This window comes from Haliotis rubra, unplaced genomic scaffold (assembly GCF_003918875.1).
Source record: "Haliotis rubra isolate DU_JTF1 unplaced genomic scaffold, ASM391887v1 Scf362, whole genome shotgun sequence".
Lineage (NCBI taxonomy): Eukaryota > Metazoa > Mollusca > Gastropoda > Lepetellida > Haliotidae > Haliotis > Haliotis rubra.
In genome coordinates this window covers 1,058,994-1,077,878 of record NW_025767038.1, presented here as the reverse complement: position 1 = coordinate 1,077,878, position 18,885 = coordinate 1,058,994, and the positions used below count along the sequence as shown (strand labels likewise).

The 18,885-nt window shown below is 40.9% G+C and overlaps 1 protein-coding gene and 1 long non-coding RNA gene across 8 annotated transcripts in view; one reads left to right on the top strand and one right to left on the bottom strand.

The window, feature by feature from the left end:
- The window catches only part of LOC124285559 (receptor-type tyrosine-protein phosphatase epsilon-like), a 34,970-nt gene extending 18,173 nt beyond the window's left edge, over positions 1 to 16,797 (top strand). Inside the window, exons 4-26 of one of the 7 annotated variants that reach the window (XM_046721806.1) lie at positions 810 to 942; positions 4,203 to 4,349; positions 6,101 to 6,244; positions 6,683 to 6,820; positions 6,961 to 7,095; positions 7,446 to 7,551; positions 7,638 to 7,729; positions 9,042 to 9,436; positions 10,149 to 10,236; positions 10,323 to 10,399; positions 10,722 to 10,758; positions 10,906 to 11,006; positions 11,156 to 11,281; positions 11,480 to 11,625; positions 12,148 to 12,283; positions 12,396 to 12,542; positions 13,111 to 13,132; positions 13,330 to 13,364; positions 13,624 to 13,743; positions 14,132 to 14,248; positions 14,679 to 14,815; positions 15,013 to 15,145; positions 15,445 to 16,797. In XM_046721806.1, the coding sequence (XP_046577762.1) occupies positions 810 to 942; positions 4,203 to 4,349; positions 6,101 to 6,244; positions 6,683 to 6,820; positions 6,961 to 7,095; positions 7,446 to 7,551; positions 7,638 to 7,729; positions 9,042 to 9,436; positions 10,149 to 10,236; positions 10,323 to 10,399; positions 10,722 to 10,758; positions 10,906 to 11,006; positions 11,156 to 11,281; positions 11,480 to 11,625; positions 12,148 to 12,283; positions 12,396 to 12,542; positions 13,111 to 13,132; positions 13,330 to 13,364; positions 13,624 to 13,743; positions 14,132 to 14,248; positions 14,679 to 14,815; positions 15,013 to 15,145; positions 15,445 to 15,516 (2,784 nt within the window). In that variant the 3' untranslated portion in view covers positions 15,517 to 16,797. Of the gene's footprint in view, positions 1 to 809; positions 943 to 4,202; positions 4,350 to 6,086; positions 6,245 to 6,682; positions 6,821 to 6,960; positions 7,096 to 7,445; positions 7,552 to 7,637; positions 7,730 to 9,041; positions 9,437 to 10,148; positions 10,237 to 10,322; positions 10,400 to 10,721; positions 10,759 to 10,905; positions 11,007 to 11,155; positions 11,282 to 11,479; positions 11,626 to 12,147; positions 12,284 to 12,395; positions 12,543 to 13,110; positions 13,133 to 13,329; positions 13,373 to 13,444; positions 13,744 to 14,131; positions 14,249 to 14,678; positions 14,816 to 15,012; positions 15,146 to 15,444 lie in introns of those variants that run through there. The other 6 variants (XM_046721807.1, XM_046721811.1, XM_046721810.1 and 3 more) reach the window with 6 other exon arrangements.
- On the bottom strand, positions 16,171 to 17,542 carry LOC124285562. The gene is made up of 2 exons (XR_006900838.1): positions 16,689 to 17,542; positions 16,171 to 16,356 (listed from the first exon to the last, which is right to left on the bottom strand). It is a non-coding gene; the product is annotated as an uncharacterized LOC124285562 (long non-coding RNA).
- Between the last annotated feature and the right edge of the window lie 1,343 nt (positions 17,543 to 18,885).

Below are 18,885 nucleotides of genomic sequence, written 5' to 3'. Positions count from 1 at the left end.
GCAAAGCTGAACACGGTAAGTGAGAGTATTTTCATAGCACTCACTGACAGTAAGATCTCAGAGGAGGAATTTCGTTCAATCCTCTCTGAACTCGACATGTACCGTAAGATGAAACAAGAAATCTGGTCCAAGTCTCGTAAGTCTGCTATCAGCGAAGACGAGAAAAAAAAGTACATAGAACAAGGGGTACGAAAAGCCCAGCAAGCCTTTCTTACGAACACCAAAGAGATCATAGGCGATTCACATTAAACTGTTTCATTGAGGTCAACACGACATAGGGCGGGCACAATAGTGCCACGTGATCAGGAAAGTGTAAGTTTGCGGTCATAGTGACCGGGAATTTCGAAGTTAACTGGGGATTCAAAAGTAGTATATACAATGGCGGCGAGATCTAAAGGCCTGACAAAAGCTTATTTATGAAATAAAGCTTTACAGCGACCTTTTTTGAAAGTGATCTCGGACTATCATTGTATATACTACTGAGAGTGTTCTGAATCTGTATGCATGGATCTAAATAATAAACGAACAAGACGGTCGCTCTTATGTCCCTTGTTTGTGGTTAAGGATTTTTAAATGAGTGAAAGTGAATCGTGCAAAAACTGCCAGCTTTTGTAAGTATTCACACATTATAAAGTAGTGATCTCTGATTTACAGACCTCCGTGGAAGTCATAGAAAGGGATTAATCTGGATCATCTATGTAACCTACACTTGATTTGGATGTTGTTAAAAGTGATAGATCTGGCATACTGTCGTGACCACATGGAAAACGTTTTAAAAAAAGGATGTTAAATTATCATCCTATTTTTAGTTTGTAGCCCTGGTGTCTTTGGCGATAGCTGCAATCAGTTCTGCCATTGCCTACAAGCAACATGTGATCCAGTCAGAGGTGTGTGTCCTGGAGACTGTAAACCAGGATGGCAGGGGAGACAGGTGTGATACAGGTGAGGAAGATCCAGTCAGTGGTGTGTGTCCTTCAGGAGTGGTGTGTGTCCCGAAGACCATAGACCAGGGTGGTAGGGGGAGACAGGTGTGATACTGTCAACCAGGGTGGCAGGTGGGAGACAGGTGTGATACAGGTGTGAGGGTGATTCAGTCAGTGGTGTGTGTCCTGGAGACTGTAGACCGTCCTGGAGACTGTAGACCAAGTGGGTGGCACTGATGTGTGTCCTGGAGACTGTAGACCAGGGAGACAGGTGTGATACAGGTGAGGAGATCCAGTCAGTGGTGTGTGTCCTGGAGACTGTCAACCAGGGTGGCAGACCAGGAGGGACAGGTGTGATACAGGTGAGGAGTGATCCAGTCAGTGGTGTGTGTCCTGGAGACTGTAGACCAGGGTGGTAGGGAGAGGTGTGTGGTGTGAGGTAGAGTGAGGTGATACCAGGGTGGCAGGGAGACAGGTGTGATACAGGTGAGGAGATTCAGTCAGTGGTGTGTGTCCTGGAGACTGTGTCCTGAAGAGACCAGGGTGGCAGGGACACAGGTGTGATACAGGTGAGGAGATCCAGTCAGTGATGTGTGTCCTGGAGAAGATTCAGTCAGTGGTGTGTGTCCTGGAGACTGTAGACCAGGGTGGCAGGTGTGGTACAGGTGAGGATCCAGTCAGTGATGTGTGTCCTGAGACTGTAGACCAGGGTGGCAGGACAGGTGAGGGTCAGTCTGTGGTGTGAGTCCTGGAGACTGTAGACCAGGGTGGAAGGGAGACAGGTGTGATACAGGTGAGGTGTCAGTCTGTGGTGTGTGTCCTGGAGACTGTAGACCAGGGTGGCAGGGACATACAGGTGTGATACAGGTGAGGAGACCAGAATTCCAGTCAGTGATGTGTGTCCTGGAGACTGTAGACCAGGGGTGGCAGGGACACAGGTGTGATACAGGTGAGGAGATCCAGTCAGTGATGTGTGTCCTGGAGACTGTAGACCAGGGTGGCAGGGAGACAGGTGTGATACAGGTGAGGTGATTCAGTCTGTGAGTGTGTGTCCTGGAGACTGTAGACCAGGGTGGAAGGGACACAGGTGTGATACAGGTGAGGAGATTCAGTGATCTGTGGTGTGTGTCCTGGAGACTGTAGGACCAGGTGTGATACAGGGGACTATTCAAGTGTGATACCCAGGGTGGAAGGGAGACAGGTGAGGAGATCCAGTACAGGTGAGGGAGATCAGTCAGTGTGTGTTTCCTGGAGACTGTGGCAGGGTGTGATACAGGTGTGATGCAGTGTGAGGTGATCCAGTCAGTGGTGTGTGTCCTGGAGACTGTAGACCAGGGTGGCAGGGACACAGGTGGATACAGGTGAGGTAGATTCAGTCTGTGGTGTGTGTCCTGGAGACTGTAGACCAGGGTGTCAGGGACACAGGTGTAATACAGGTGAGGAGATTCAGTCAGTGGTGTGAATACAGGTGAGGAGTGATCCAGTCAGTGGTGTGTGTCCTGGAGACTGTAGACCAGGGTGGGAAGGGAGACAGGTGTGATGATTCAGTCTGTGGTGTGTGTCCCTGGAGACTGAAGACCAGGGTGGTCCAGGGTGTGATACAGGTGAGGAGTGTGGTAGGGAGACAGGTGTGATACCAGTCTGTGGTGTGTGTCCTGGACCAGGGTGGCAGGGACATAGGTGTGATACAGGTGAGGAGATTCAGTCAGTGATGTGTGTGTCCTGGAGACTGTAGACCAGTCTGGCAGGGACACAGGTGTGATACAGGTGAGGAGATCCAGTCAGAGATGTGTGTCCTGGAGACTGTAGACCCAGTGGTGTGGAGTCCTGGAGACTGTAGACCAGGGTGGAAGGGAGACAGGTGTGATACAGGTGAGGGAGGGACTGGAGACCAGGGTGGCAGGGACATAGGTGTGATACAGGTGAGGGAGATTCAGGTGTGGACCTTGGATAGCGGGGACACAGGTGAGTCCTGGAGACTGTGATTGCAGGTGAGGTGATCCAGTCAGTGGTGTGTGTCCTGGAGACTGGAGACCAGGGTGGCAGGGAGACAGGTGTGTAATTCAGTCAGTGGTGTGTGTCCTGGAGACTGGAGTCCAGGGTGTCAGGGACACAGGTGTGATACAGGTAAGGAGATCCAGTCAGAGGTGTGTGTCCTGGAGACTGTAGACCAGGGTGGCAGGGGAGACAGGTGTGGATACAGGTGAGGAGATTCAGTCAGTGGTGTGTGTCCTGGAGACTGTAGACCAGGGTGGCAGGGACACAGGTGTGATACAGGTCAGAGGAGATTCAGTCAGTGGTGTGAGTCCTGGAGACTGTAGACCAGGGTGGCAGGGAGACAGGTGTGATACAGGTGAGGAGATTCAGTCAGTGGTGTGTGTCCTGGAGACTGTAGACCAGGATGGCAGGGAGACAGGTGTGATACAGGTGAGGAGATCCAGTCAGTGGTGTGTGTCCTGGAGACTGTAGACCAGGATTGCAGGGACACAGGTGTAATACAGGTTAGAATACTCCGTCACCGGTGTGTCGTGGAAACTTTTACAGACAGGTGAGGAGTGAGTGAAGTGGTGTGCATACACTAATAAGAAATATCTTCAAATTACGTAAAATCTGTCAAAGATATACAGTAAAAACAACCATAGATGTACATTTCAAACCAGCATGTTGCTATAAGATGATATCAATGTACATAACAATACACCATAACAACGAGCTAACTAACAGCCAAATGAGGTGATTTTCCAACACTGGGGATTGAGTCTGTGGTATCCGTTCTGCAGACAGTACACCAGGGAGGCATACAAGGATATTGTACGGTGCATTTGAAATGAAAATGGTTTTATTTGTTGAGGTTTTTGAATGCCATAGTCATTTTGGATGTAATAAATGTAATTTAAGTTATTTACTAGCTTTCAGATAACACTGAAATTGTGTTTTATTGTGTTTAATTTGAGTAATGCGTCAAGAAGCTAAATGTGTCAACATATTCTTAACAAAGATAATGAAATATTTTAATGTTCTAGACCGCGTGCAATCATTATTGATGATGAGGGGATGGTAGAGTGCTAAGCAAGTTTCTTTGTAGGTTATAGAAAACCAACGTAGAGTATTTAATGAACTGCATTTCCGTGCTGTTGGTACACACTGACACAATATCAGGTAATCACGTGATTCCACGTGATTCCTTTACAATAACTTTCATAAATATCTGCCATAATGTAGCTTATCTTCGACGAGCAAATAATGATTTTAAAAATCTTCATTCTGTTTTCACTGTAGAATGTAAAGCTGATCACTATGGAGTCAACTGTATGAACACATGCACTGACAGGAAGTGTTCTGGTGTCAACTCGTCATGTGATCGCCACAGTGGGTCATGTGACAGGGGATGTCTTCCTGGTTGGACAGGTGTGGACTGTACACAAGGTACAACTTGATATTTTAATCATAGAAAACTTTGAATCTACTTCCCACCCAAATGCTTCACCTATCTATTATATTTAGGAGATAGACGTACTGTGTTTGGAAATTAGATGAATGTTTGACCGAATTGATAGTGTCTAAATTTCAATTGAAGCCGAACGCGTAGGGTTAGGTTTCAAAGGAGTAATTTAGAGACTATCAATTCGGTCTAACATTCATCTAATTTCCAAACACAGTATGTTTATCTCCATTCTACCATAACCAATTTAAAATCGAACATCTTCGTTTCGCGGAAGACACTGCGTAATCCGGCAAGTGACGTGAGGCGAATTGAACTCATCTGTAAAGGGAATGGTAGGTGCCGTTCGGGTTTTTTAAGCATTGCCACATAAAAATAATTCTGTCTGAAGAAAACAAACTACAGTTTATTCAATGCAATAATGTGATACCTAACAGTTTGGTTTATATAATCCCAACTTCACAATACCGAAACCCGCCTATTGGTTTGCGTGCCGTGCGACTCTACCCCCAGGCCACACTATAATGGTATCGTCTGACCTACTTATTTTCTTGGAAGTGCTTGTTGACAGCGCAACAGTTTGAAATGGCGGACGAGCCAATGTTTACATTTTGAGAAAGTTTGAAATTTGAAGTGACTGTGGAAACTACTTGACTGACTGTCGAATCTGAACCCTGCAGAATCGAAGAATAGATCCCTTTCTGATCGACCTACGACCTGTAACACATCAAAGACTGTTGATTTTTATTACCGGCGTGTGTCGATCATGATTTCACGTGCCTCCACCCCATCATGCGACGAAAGAGTGTCAGTGCTGGTTCAAGTTTTTACTGATTTATAAGTGCGATATTGTTTGTTTATGTTTGGAGCTGTGCATTGTAATTGAGTTTGAATATTTATATAATACAAGGTAATGTGATAGTGAGGTTCCCTAATAATTGATGAGGAAAAATCATATAATTGTATTGTTAGAGTTTGATAAATGCTTTATAAGAATTTCCATCATGTCTTTTGTGTTGATATTAGCCATGTTGGTGGTCAAGCTGAAGTAGTGCGGCAGTGTTGTATACGTTCGCACTGAAGCGGTCATGAAATCAGACGCATTTTCAATCCAGGATTGATGGTGTCTAATTTTCTTGATTGGCCGATCAAATTCGAGTATTTCACGTAGTCATGGTAGAATACTCGTTATTCAACCTTCCTTTAATATCACACCTTCAAGGAAGCCGACACTACGAAATATATGTGTTCATTAACTCACGCTATCTCGGGTTGAATGACACCCTTGGACATCTGTATAATATGCATATATATATACGTCATATGTCAGTACAGAAATAATATTTAACGTCTGAGGCAGAAATTGTGGACTTCAAACCATACATTATCGTTCAGTATTAGCAAAGACACATATTGTGACCACTCTCTCTTACCCAGCTTCCTCCGTTCTGAGCCATTGAGTGATTGTGTGCTGTCTGTGTGGGTTAAGTGAGATACTTTACAAGATAGTGTTTTCCGTCACAGGATGCCACAACTGAACGAGTGGATCTGAGTGCAGCATGACATGTTCAACAGAATGTATGATCCCTACTCTGTTAGCATCAAAACAGTGCTCATTAGTTTCATGCTAATCTAACATCCCATTCCAAAGCGGAGTTGCACTCGTTCAACATATAACTGATTTGTCTATGTGTATTGTTTAATTATTTAAAATGAGACAGCATTTCCTTCACAGAATGTAACAACGCAACCTATGGACAGAACTGCAGCATGGCGTGTTCAGAAAGGAAATGTGCAGGAGATTCGTCTTGTGACCATGTGAGGGGAACATGTGTTGCTGGATGCGTGTCTGGATGGATGGGTGAAGACTGTTATGAGGGTAACGATGTAATTTAGTCGCCTTACACATATACATGTAGCTGTTTACATGTAAATACGATGAAAACATGAATGAAGGATCAATAATGAAGAAATATGATGTACCAGTCGTGCTTCAGCTGTCAGAGTATAAAGCTCCAGATATGTCCCATAACGTGTGTTTCCAAAATGTTAACATGTTTTGTTACTGTTCTTATGGGTAGTGTACCATGATGCATCAAACTTCCAAATACACAATTTGTTTGTACAATATATCCATTAAATGTGAATATTTGAGAAAAATGTTATCAAAGAAAGATGCTGCTTTTTCGTTGGTAGCTATTTGAGAAGAAGTGCTATAGAGCCCATAGTTCAAAGCAAATGTGCCTTGTTTACATCAGTTTTGTTTTACTTTGGAACGTTTGACAGTATTTGCTCTATTGTCTGCCTGTGTTGTAAGCGTGTGACAGCCAACATTACGGAGCTAACTGCGTTAAGACCTGCGCCTCCAGACACTGTGTGGGGAACTCTTCCTGTAACTCAACAGGGGATTGTGACAATGGATGCCAGGAAGGCTGGGCACAGGCTGATTGCACAGGTAATAATATTGATTGGTAAGAAAATACTTCCGTAAAAGCCAATACCCATCAACGATTTCGGATAAATGTTTATCAGGATTAATTTAGGTTTGAATCATTCATTTCAATAGCTTCCTCGTTGTGATTGTTCATCCACTAGTATGCAGTAGAGGCCGTTTTGGTGCCGAATGTAATGAGGAATGTGGACAATGCGCTGGTAAAGACACGTGTGACGCTCGTTCAGGAGAGTGTCACTCCGGCTGTGCTGAAGGAAACATTGGGCCCCAGTGCAAAGGTCAGTTTCACAGAATTAAATGAAAACTCATCACATGTATAAGAAACATGTTTCATATGTACACTGTGTGTGATGAGTTATCATGGTATATCAGTATTGTATATCATGTAAAGTCATGAAGACCATCATATTTTCAATTACCACTGGCCAGAGTTCACGAAGACGTGTAATCAGAAACACAGCATATTTCTCAGAATCCCCGACAAACTCTCATCAAACTGTTTCAATGATAATATTGTCGATGTGCAAACTGGATATCTAACTATGGCACTTTTACAATGCTAGACATTTTCACTTAAAGCTGACACAAACACACATTTTATCAACGAGACATACATGTTGTCGCATTGATCTATCAGAAACTGCCCAGTCCGTCCCTGTCGCAGCTGTAGTAGGAGCTGCAGTGGGTGTGGTGCTGGTGGCCCTGGTGATCATTCTCATTGTGCTGCTTATCAGGTCGGTTACTTTGTTACGTTTGAATTTTCATTTGATAAATTGTTGAGACTGTATTTGCAAGCAAATATGTAATGTATATTTAACAGAAGAAGACGTCAGAAAGGAAAGGGGTCTTCTCACGATGAATCAGTCCTACATGAAGCATCACATATCCATTCAAAGAAGAAGAACCGTCATGGCACGTATTGTAATAAGACTCTTTTCAAACATGATTTGGCAAATAGAACGCGTTTGTTTATTTTATTAACCTATTCATTTTATAAGACAGTTGTTAGAAAACATGGTAGCATAAGTGGTGTTTTAGTGATCAACTCATGTTATAATCCCTTCGGTCATATGTTTTACAATCTCTTATATTTTTGGAATCTCTTTTAGCCGATATACGAAGCAAACATAAAGTTTTATCGATCACAACTTCTGGGTTACTGTATATAGGGGCGTTTTGGACCGTTATGAAGCTGGAGTGCCTACAGCCAGGTTAAGTGAGGTATATACGTACGGTATGTTGAGATGAATAGCAGATCAACTTTAATAACCACAGGTAAAAGATAAGAAAGAGCACATAGATTAGATGAAGACAGATGAACAATGACAACAACAAATGGAACTCACGATATGAATATAGATGTACAGTAAGTATAAGGATTAAACATATTTTGCAGGTGGTGCAGGCTGATTAGAATTACTTTTAAAATATCTATTTCTTGATTTCTTCACATAACACCTTTGATCGTTGTTGATCAGACCAGGCTCTGTGATAGCGAATATCTGTATCTTCTTCGAGTTTTCTTTTGTACAGTCGTGATAAGTAGATGTTTTAGGCCTTGTCAAAATGAATTCGATGGTTTGGGACTTTTGCTGGTGGGCCGATAGGGGTGATGTGATGTCTGCAGTTTGAAGTTGGTTGATGGTTATATCTACGGGGCGGGAACTGTCAGTTGACACAATTGGTCATATATATGACTTTTGGAGTTACTCGTTTAATGGAGGTTTTCGACGATTAGAGCGGAGGATGTTAATAAGGAGTGGGGAGACAGTGAAGTCAGGAGAGACCTCCTCCTACCACACTCCTGTCCAAACTAAAACAGACCAGGTCAAAATGAACCTCCTTCAGAATTACCCCACCCTACATTGACATGAATTCTTTTATCCAATTATCTATGTGTTACTTGACATCTTCTACCTGTGGTTGTTAAAGTTTATGTCCAGCCTACCGCAACACACCCTCTCTTAGCTTGCTTGCAGCTACCTCTTACTAATAAGAGTGTAAGAATCTGTCATGAAACAACGTCACCATATGCAATAAACCAGAACTTCATATCAATAAAGTTTTTTCGCATGTACCCATCAACTTCTAGAATGCCAACCAAACTGTTGACATGCGCAACTGATTATTCTCTGGCGTTGCTGCTTTGAATTCGTGTAAGGTAATCCAGTTATAATCAGTTATATACTTATGAATACTGATGTGTATATTGCATTGGACACAGATGAAGGAAATACATACATGAATGTTGGATTTGATGATGAAGCGAAGCCAGGCTTGTCATCCAAGAAGACGCCGACCACTTCTGCACATGTGGCTTCAGGTTCTCCACCACCAGTTGGTCATCAGGGAGAGATCAGTAAAATACAAAGTGGGAACAAACGTGACAACGTACTTGTTGATCGTCCAGGCGACAGTCAAGATCAGCCCGACATGGAGGATGAAGAAGATTATGATGCCCATGCTCAGATAGCACCGCAGGAGGCACCAGGTCATGCTGACATTAATTACTACAATCTGGGTGATGCCAGACCACGTCAGGCTATCCCCGTGTCCTCATTTGCAACGCGAGTGCAAGAGATGGAAGACCACCCTGAAGTGTCTGAAGAAGAGTTCAAGGTGAGTTTTTAACTTCAGTTCATCCTCTAATCCCGTGAAGAGATCCCGTAAGAGGAGACTAACGGGATCGGGTGGTCAGGCTCGCTGACTTGGTTGACGCATGTCATCTTATCCCAGTTGCGTAGATCGATGTTCACTGGATTGTCTGGTTCAGACTTGATTATTTTCAGACTACCGCCATAGATCTGGAATATTGCTGAGGGCGGCGCAAAACGTAACTTACTCACTCACTCATCCTCTAATCTAGGGTACTTCTGAAATAGTCATATGTTTAATCATAATTGTTTATGATCTTTGGTGGTCATACGCAGAAAGCATCCTGTCAGAAAAGATATAGAGACGCTATGATGTGCATCTTTTATTTGCGGATGTATTTTGAATGCACACGGTCAATTGGAAATACCTCATGGCTTCGTTTGACACGTACACAAAGTGAAAAACGAGCCTCCGGTATCTTTGCACGTATATGGGTAGTTATAAGTTTACCATGTATTTTGAATGAGACTTTGTTTTGATTCAGATATCGTCCGAGAAGTCACGATTACTTTTGCACGATTGCAAACTCACGATTTGGGGTTAACAGCCCTCGAATCATCCCCACGTCAAAATAGAGGTGACCTTTCATACCCTATAGTACACGGAGTAGCATACATATTGCTATATTGAACAGTATCAACCTCATGTTGATATTGTTTTCCTTTCCTCCTTCCAGCGTCTACCCGATGGTTTCATGCATTCCTATGAGGAATCCCAAAAGTCGAAGAACAAAGGGAAGAACAGGTTCAAGGGATATTACCCATGTAAGTGTAGAACACTGTCTACAATACACGCATACAAGATCTTCTATTAAGACCTCGCTACTATCTTCTGTACATCCTTTTGGCAGATGACTACAATCGGGTGATCTTGCATGACGATAATGATGACAGTGGAAAGGACTACATCAACGCCAGCTACTTGGATGTGAGTTGCATCTACATCACATTTTCTGAAAGTACAATAAAACCACCGTGAATATGTTTGCAACTGTATTGTTTGGATTGGAGCTAGGATCGAAGACATGTTCCGTTTACATTAAACGCTGTGAGATAACTAGAATCCTGTCAAAAGTCCTGTTTAACCCAAGCCGCTGATTCTTGACAAATTGAATATTCATGTGAACAATGTAGCAAGTATTTTTCACATTTTAACATACAGTTGTTTCAACTTCCATTTACAAATGTTTGAACTGTACATTATTCGTTTTAGTGACGTTCTGTTTTATTTTTTCGTTGTCTTCGTACAGGGTTACAAGACTGAGAAGCGTTATATAGCAGCACAAGGTAATAAGGATAAGACGTAACATTTTAATCCAAGGAACAGAATTTAGAGGAATAAAAACTAAGTAAATATGTCATCTTTCTTTGTTCATCATCCGTGTTATGTTATGACCATGCTTTTGCAAAGTATTAATTAATAATTTGATACAGGTCCATACAAACCGGATATACTAGTTGACTTCTGGAAGATGATATGGCAGGAGGGATGCAACACTGTTGTCATGGTAACAGGACTGGTGGAGGGAAGCAAGGTATGACATTGATTTTCCGAGGTAATTTGACTTTCTGGCTAAATTTAGGTTACAGTGTAAGCATTAATGTTCCTTTTATGCAGGCGAATTTAAAACACCGCATGCGTTGTTGTGTGATCCTCTATTTATACACGCAATCTCTGTTAAAGATGAAGTGTCTACAATACTGGCCAGAGAAGGATACCAAGACGTTTGGTGACATCAAGGTAACTCTGGCAGCACGGATACAACTAGCAAACTACACCATCACCAAGCTGGCTGTTCAGAATGGGAAGGTAGGTTGATGCTGTGGAGCTATGTTAGCTATGAGTAAGCCCTGTTGGCTGTATCTAATCCACACAATGTGTGATTCTAAATAGACATCATTGTAGGGAGGCTGCAAACGTGTATAATTTGAACAGAGTATTCAAGAGTACATTACGATTGTCAGCAGCATCCGCTCTTGGGTGATACATAATCGTTTATGACGACAGGAAGGGAAGAAACAGGACGTCAACCACCTCAACTTCACCAGCTGGCCAGACCATGGTGTGCCGGACACTGCTGCCCTGCTGGACTTCATGTGGAGGGTCAAGGTCATGTCTGGACAACAAACTCAGCCAATCATAGTCCACTGCAGGTTCGGTTCAACAACAACCACACAAGGCGCACATCTTGCACCAATTTCAAAGACTGATTTTATTATTTCGTCCACAATGTGCGGTCTGCAGTACAAGAAACCATAACACCGACATGTACACACCGACTACACCTGCCCCAGGTGGTACACGTCACAGCCACGAGAACAAGTCAGTTATTGTCCTGAAAAGACCACCCTGGGAACATTTGGTAGCAAGTAGCAATAGGACATCATTTCTGTTACTTATGCGTCACATTTGGTAATGCCCTGTCGAAATCTACGATAAATTGTTTTAAAACGCTAATTAGGCCTTAATTAATGTAACCTTTAGAACGCAACCTTTAGCAAGGGTGGTATGAAGTTCTTTGAAACCTACGTTGAAAAGGTCTGGTCGATTGATTATAATATAGAAGCAGTTTTGATAGTATCTGAGTTGCTCAAAATGACGGATACTGTGTGCGTGCATCAAAGAATGAAAGTTGGCACTCATATCTATTATTATTTCATCTTTTTCTTCGTCAGTGCTGGTATAGGGAGAACAGGGACCTACATCACTATTGACAGCCTCGTGGAGCAGGCAAAGACAGAGGGCGTTGTGGACGTCGTCAGCTTCGTCTCCAACATGAGAGGGCAGAGGAAGAACATGATACAGACAAAGGTAATCGTAATCTAAACAATCATAACAATTGTTATTGTTTTACTTGTTATTGGTAGAATATAGGTGTTTTGTGTTTATCGATCACTACTTCGAAACATCTTGATATACCCAGGAACAGTACCTGTTCATCTACCAGGCGTTGGCAAGGGCAGTGTCAGAAGGGGACACAACTCTTGATTCCACCACCATCAGACACCTTGACCTTGATCAGGTGTTAGATGTTACTATGGGCAACAGGACAGTACAACAACATCTCGAGGTGGGCATACCTATTCACACCAATTCACCTTTTCTCAGTTCTGTTCTATCGTAAAAGAGCAGAATCATCTACAAAATGTGTTGGTCCAGTCAGCGTTGATACACACAGTTGACAAATGCCGGGGATACTAATGTGCTCTCATGTATCCATATACTTTTCAACAATTTCCAAAATATACTTTTATCAAAAACTTTAATGACCATATGCAATCCGAGAATTAGAACTCAGTATGATCAAATGTGAATAATTGTCGTCAAATGTAATGATTATTTTATCTTCAAAATCGACCTGTGAAGATGGATCGGGTTAGAATTGGTCTTCCGGAGCACATGCTTGTCGTAAGTGGCGACTTACGGGATCGGGTGGACAGGCTCATTGACTTGGTTGACACATGTCATCGTATCAGCTGTGTATAAACTATAGATCGATGTTCATGCTGTTGATCACTGGATCGTCTGGTCCAGACTCGATTATTTCAGATCGCCGATAGCTGGAATATTTCTGAGTGCGTCATTGAACTGTACAACAATCAATCAATCACTCAATATCTTCAAAATCTTTATTTCAGGCCTTACAATACGGAGGTGGAGGTGAGCAGGGTGTTATCCTAATTGCTATAGTGAGATGATATTATATATAATGTGATTTATTAAACAATATTAAAATATAACGGTATTTCTGAAGTGATATTCTGCATGCACATCAATATCCAAACATTTGTCAAAGATTAAACTTGGGGAATAGCCTCTGAGTTAAAGTTCATTAAATCATTGTATTTACATTTAAGGATATGTCGATGAAGCAGTTGTCACAAGCGTCCCTGTAAGTAGGACTGACTGACTGAGTTTGGTTTTACGTCGCTTTTAGCAATATTCCAGCAACATCACGGCGGCTGTAAGTAGGAAGCATTATACAATATATCAATTGTTCACATTCTAGTGGTACAAACACTAAATTTATCCCGAAATATTTAAATGCAGAAAAATAAAGGGAAAACAAAACATCAACGATGCATATATAAGTCATACAATTCATAATTTGTATGGTTTTCTAACATATTTTATCAATAATCCTTTAACAGTCGTATGCATCTCTGAATGGCTTCTTCATTATGACGTCACATCCAAAAAGAGAGGAAGTGTGGAATCAGGTTTACAACAGTGACTCGCACACCTTGATAACCTATGCCGCAGGTGTTCTGGTTAGTACATATGTCTGACCTGTAGCTAAACAATAAATTCGTGCTTTTGTCACTATCTTTTGTCACTATTACTTTCCTGAGGAATTATTTACATTTCGTCAGGAAAATGTACGGTGTTGTTCTTTTAGTCTGATGACTGTGTCTTTGAAAAACAACAATCACTATAAGAACATAGTGCAGGTGTCTTTTACAGAATATTATGTGAAACGTCCGTACTTTAACTTTGTAATAACATGAGCATGTTTGTCCAGTTGACTGTTACCGATGTGCAAAGGACGTATAGGTACACGATCTAATGGTAACTCAATTGTAAATTTACTGTCGATATTGACGTGATATAGGGTTCACAATCTAACTGTTCTTCTTTTAAATTAACTATTCCGTCCAGGACTATCTCCCGTCAGTAGATGCTCCTGTTTCCACCGCCAGGTTTGAAGTGAGCATGTCCAAGTCCACAGCGCTGTCCGATGATATCCTTCTAAACACAGTGGAGCTGAAACTAAAGGTTGCACAATCGTTTGAATATTATCATTGTTATTGTGTATAGCATTAGCTCACGAGTGGCAGTGCAATTGTAATATCGCAATATATTTTACCATCACGAACAACTCCTTGTCGAATCTGAAGGAGATTAGTACTGTTGTAAAATAACTGAATAAATCTTGGTGGCTGAGACAAGTAACTTGGCAGAGTGTAAGCCCAGTCCGTACATTTGTCCGTGCAGTCCACCGTCATACAGCTGGTATAAATTTGCTGAGCGCGGCCTAAACCTAAACTTACCTACTCGTGCAGTTCAATTCTCCTGTCGAAACTCACGACCATGAACCTAAACACATTAAAATATATACAGATTAACAGCAAGAAACAAATAGTCAAGCTATATATGAAACATAACCCTTAACTTTACTGTGTCATTAAACCATTAAATATTTCAGGATAACGATGACACTACTGTCATTCAACATTACCACATCACGGGAAGTGCAGGGGACCCCAGTTTCAACTTGCTGACTGACAACTTCCTCACATGGACGAGTGATCCAAAACGAGGCTTAAGCACCGTTGTCACAGAGTATGTAGGCCTTCATACATTTTAATACAAATAAATGTAGGGGTTAATGATATGCGGATGTAAAGGCCATAGCCATTTACACTGTTAACATAACAACATCAAGAATGAAAATAGTGTCATATTTATTCATAGAATCTTATCGAACGTTTAAGTGTGAATTGAGTTATACTTATTGGAACGCTATTTGGTTATCATAGGTCTGTAGAAGAATTTCGTCACTTGGTGCTTCTGTTGAACATCGCCAGCAGACTGCAAGACGATGGTAGAGTGGACGTCATTAACAACATGCGGCAGCTTTACACACGGGTTGGAGGTTCGCAGTTCACCGAGGTAAATAAGACATGCAAGTGTGTATCGTTTTATCAAAACACATACACGAATATCATTCTCTGTTCCCAATGACCACATGACGGCTTCATATCTAATATGTTGCAAAACACAGTTTACCAGTTTGTCAAAAGTTCGTATCGCTTCATTTAGAGAAATGTATAGCATATTTCAATATATCTGTATTCCGTAAACTTGCATTTGTTCAACAGAACTTTGTTAGAATTTTCGTCATTTTGAACCTGTTGTCTGCTTATAAACAAGGGTGGGTATTTGCTGACTAAGCTCTCATTTATTTTCAGACTGACGTGAGACTCTGTCTGGAGTTTACTCGGCGGAGGATCGAAATGCTTGGAGTTTACGCCAACTTCTGACACATGTAGATTAAAGCATCGCAGGCTGTACACGTGGACCCTGCATGTACCCCAACATGTACTCAGACCGGAGTTGTGCTCAATGAACATGAACTGCAAAACAACCTGACATTTTGAACCATGTAGAAAGATTTCTATATATTCCAGAAATGTGTGTCTTAATCCAAAGGTGCCTGTTATTACTTATTCTTAGGTGTGCTGCATCACTGGTTAAACTATGAATTGCTGCAAAATGGATTGAATGTTGTTGTTTTTAAATTAATAACTGCTTTAAAATACTTGCAATTTGCTGAGGACATTGCTAATGTTTGTAATATAATTAGATGATTGCTGTAACTTGTACATTAAGTTTTGTAACTTGTATATTAAGTGGAAAATAGACAAGAAGAAAGTAATCACATCTTGGATAACAACTTATTTAGTTTTACTTGAACAGCGACGTTTCGTTTGACCTTTGCCAAGGTATCAGGATCAATACTGAAGTCCGTGTTTCAGTAAAATATAAGCTGTAAGCTTCAGGTTCCGACGCCTGTACAACCTGGCGTTAGTTGTATGAAAGTTCATAATCCTAGGAACTAACATATGGTAACATCCCAAGTTGTCCTTGGGCGCAAGACAACATAGATTTATATTCTGCTTCTGTATCTTTACTTATCACAGTGTGAGCTGATATTGTACTGTTTTGCAAACCGAGTATATTGTATGCATTACCGTTTCTTGACTACTTCCCTTGTGTACAGCATCTCGTTAAGGAAAACAAAGACTATACATACATGTACAGTACTACACACACACACACACACACACACACACATTGTGGATTTCTTTATATATGTACTACTGTGCACTGCTGATCTTCGCCCCTTTATACACACACCCACTCTCTATTATTTTCTCTTTTTTCTCTCATACACACAGACACAAACACATTTATGGACTGTTAGTTAATGTAGTTGTATTGTCAACTACAGGACTAAGCGAATTTGGGCGGACTCGACATACATGTATTCTTACTCTTCCTTTTGAGCTAGTTCTCCGTCGTCATACCCGATTACATTAGCAATAGAAACTTCGCACCCCTCATTTATTCTGGTAAAGAAACATAATCTGTAAAGTACGCTTAACGCGGAATGTACGCGTAATACTTTGTGAACACAAACATAGACATACACCTGTGTGAACATTTATAACAGGACTTCGTTTGTGAACTTCACTATATTTCCTAATGATTCACGTTTTAGACATATTTTATGCACAAATAAACTATGGCTTATTGTGTTATCTTTGAGTATTTGTTGTTTTTCATTGCTCCGTGAAAGTCGCTATGAAAGAGAGTATCAATTCAGTGTGATTGGACCGTTTATTTTTTCAAGGCCAGGACGTTTCCTAACGGTTATGGTTGGTTGCACTAAGGTTCTCTACACTATTACCTTCGTTAATTAATGGACTGGTCCAAATGTACTAATCCAAACACAAAGAGAAGAGTTTATGGATAATGACAATAACTGTATTTTATATTGTTTATGTTGGAAAAACAATGTTAGGAAGGAAGTAACTCCATTAGGTTAATGAAAACTCATAAACAAAAAATATTCCATGACTGTATATACATGTCAACTGCAACTTGTTGAAACATTTGAAGAAACTGAGATTCATTACCAACACCTTGAAATAACCAAACATTACCAAATCAATTTGAAAACAATAAATTACGCACATATGAAACATAGTTCTCGTAACCACAATTATCGTAATACATTAGCATATCATAAGCTTTTTCTTGGAATTCTTTGTTGATGCATATTTACAAGTTTAAGCCAGTATTTTATGAAACGCCGTTGTGCATTTATATACATTGGGTAACGTCCACATTCACCATAAACAATTACATTTGGTGTTTGGGGACCAACATTTAAGAACTTCTTACATGCAGTTAAATGTACATTTATTAATACCCCATACTTCGGCACCATACAAAAGGATTGGTTGAATTTGGGTATCAAATATTTTGAAAAATACAGAATAGTCAACAGTACATTATCTAATCTCTCTTCTAAAACAACAATTTGAGTTTTCTCCCGATTAACTGTCAACATTAGTATTCTGATCAAAGTATATCTGTACAAATGTGAAAACAATCTCGTTAGTTTATGGGACAGGTTCATTATATCAGTGGGTAAGACTAGGTTGTAATCACAGTCATGCCTGATTGATTTTGTCTGACAATTGGGATGTATGACTTTTGGGACGTCTAACTTTGGTAACACACCTCATTTTTATATTACTGATATTTTATATGTCATGTGAGCCACGTGACTATTTGCTTATAACCTTGTCACATGAATATTAGAACAGTTCCATGAACGCCCAGATCTGGTACTGAGTGTGCATTAACAGAATTAGAAAGGTCATTGTTTTAGACAACACTATATTCATTTTTCTTTTAACTGAGACACGTTATCGACCAACCACACCTTATTTTTTCGAGCATCCGGCAGATTAGGTAGATTTTTTGTGAAACATGTACTCAAGCCTGACTTTTGTTCAGCTAACATACACTGCAAAGACATTTTGTACCAGTAACATTTTCAAATTATGATCTAATACATATGAAAATGTATGAGTTAGATTTTAGAGGAGTCAGATAGTACACAGGCAGTATCCGAGCCACAAATCATATGAGATTGCACATAGTAAAAGTGAAGGACACATTTTTCGCTGCGCTTGAAAGCGTGTCGACACTCTGAATCCAACATTCGGGGATTGCAAACAATAACATACAATAAAATCCTTTTTGGGCAAAAGAAGTGTCCACATGCATGAAAATACTTTCACGATATTCACGGAATGTTTTGAAAGCTGTATACCATTAAACCACTTGACTCAATTTTACACAAAGGACACAAATAAACATGCATATCAGATATTTACATTGTATGTACTCAAATTCCCGCTTATAGACTACAACGCGTATTTTGACAGTGAGCAGCATGAATTGTACCTGGGAAACAGGTGTCCCAGCTATACAGCCAAGCGGAAATAACTTCCTGGTTGTCCAACATGGCGAGTGTGGGGATATTAACCTTTTCCTGGTCACAGCTTGCTGGTTACAGCTAATACTCGGCGTCACTTTATGTTTCCTTATTTAATGTACATTGTTCTGTAGCCCATCATTGTCATGACGCTGCCGTATTGTGAAGCATTGTTGCCACGGCCGTTTAACCCTCGGCAGTAACTTACAACACTGATCACTGCTCATGGACCAGTTAATGGCATGTGTAAAGGAGAGTAAGATTGCATGGGACGGTGATATATACTATATAAACGTAGTGTTAGTAAACATATGTTATATCTTCAATATAATGACAT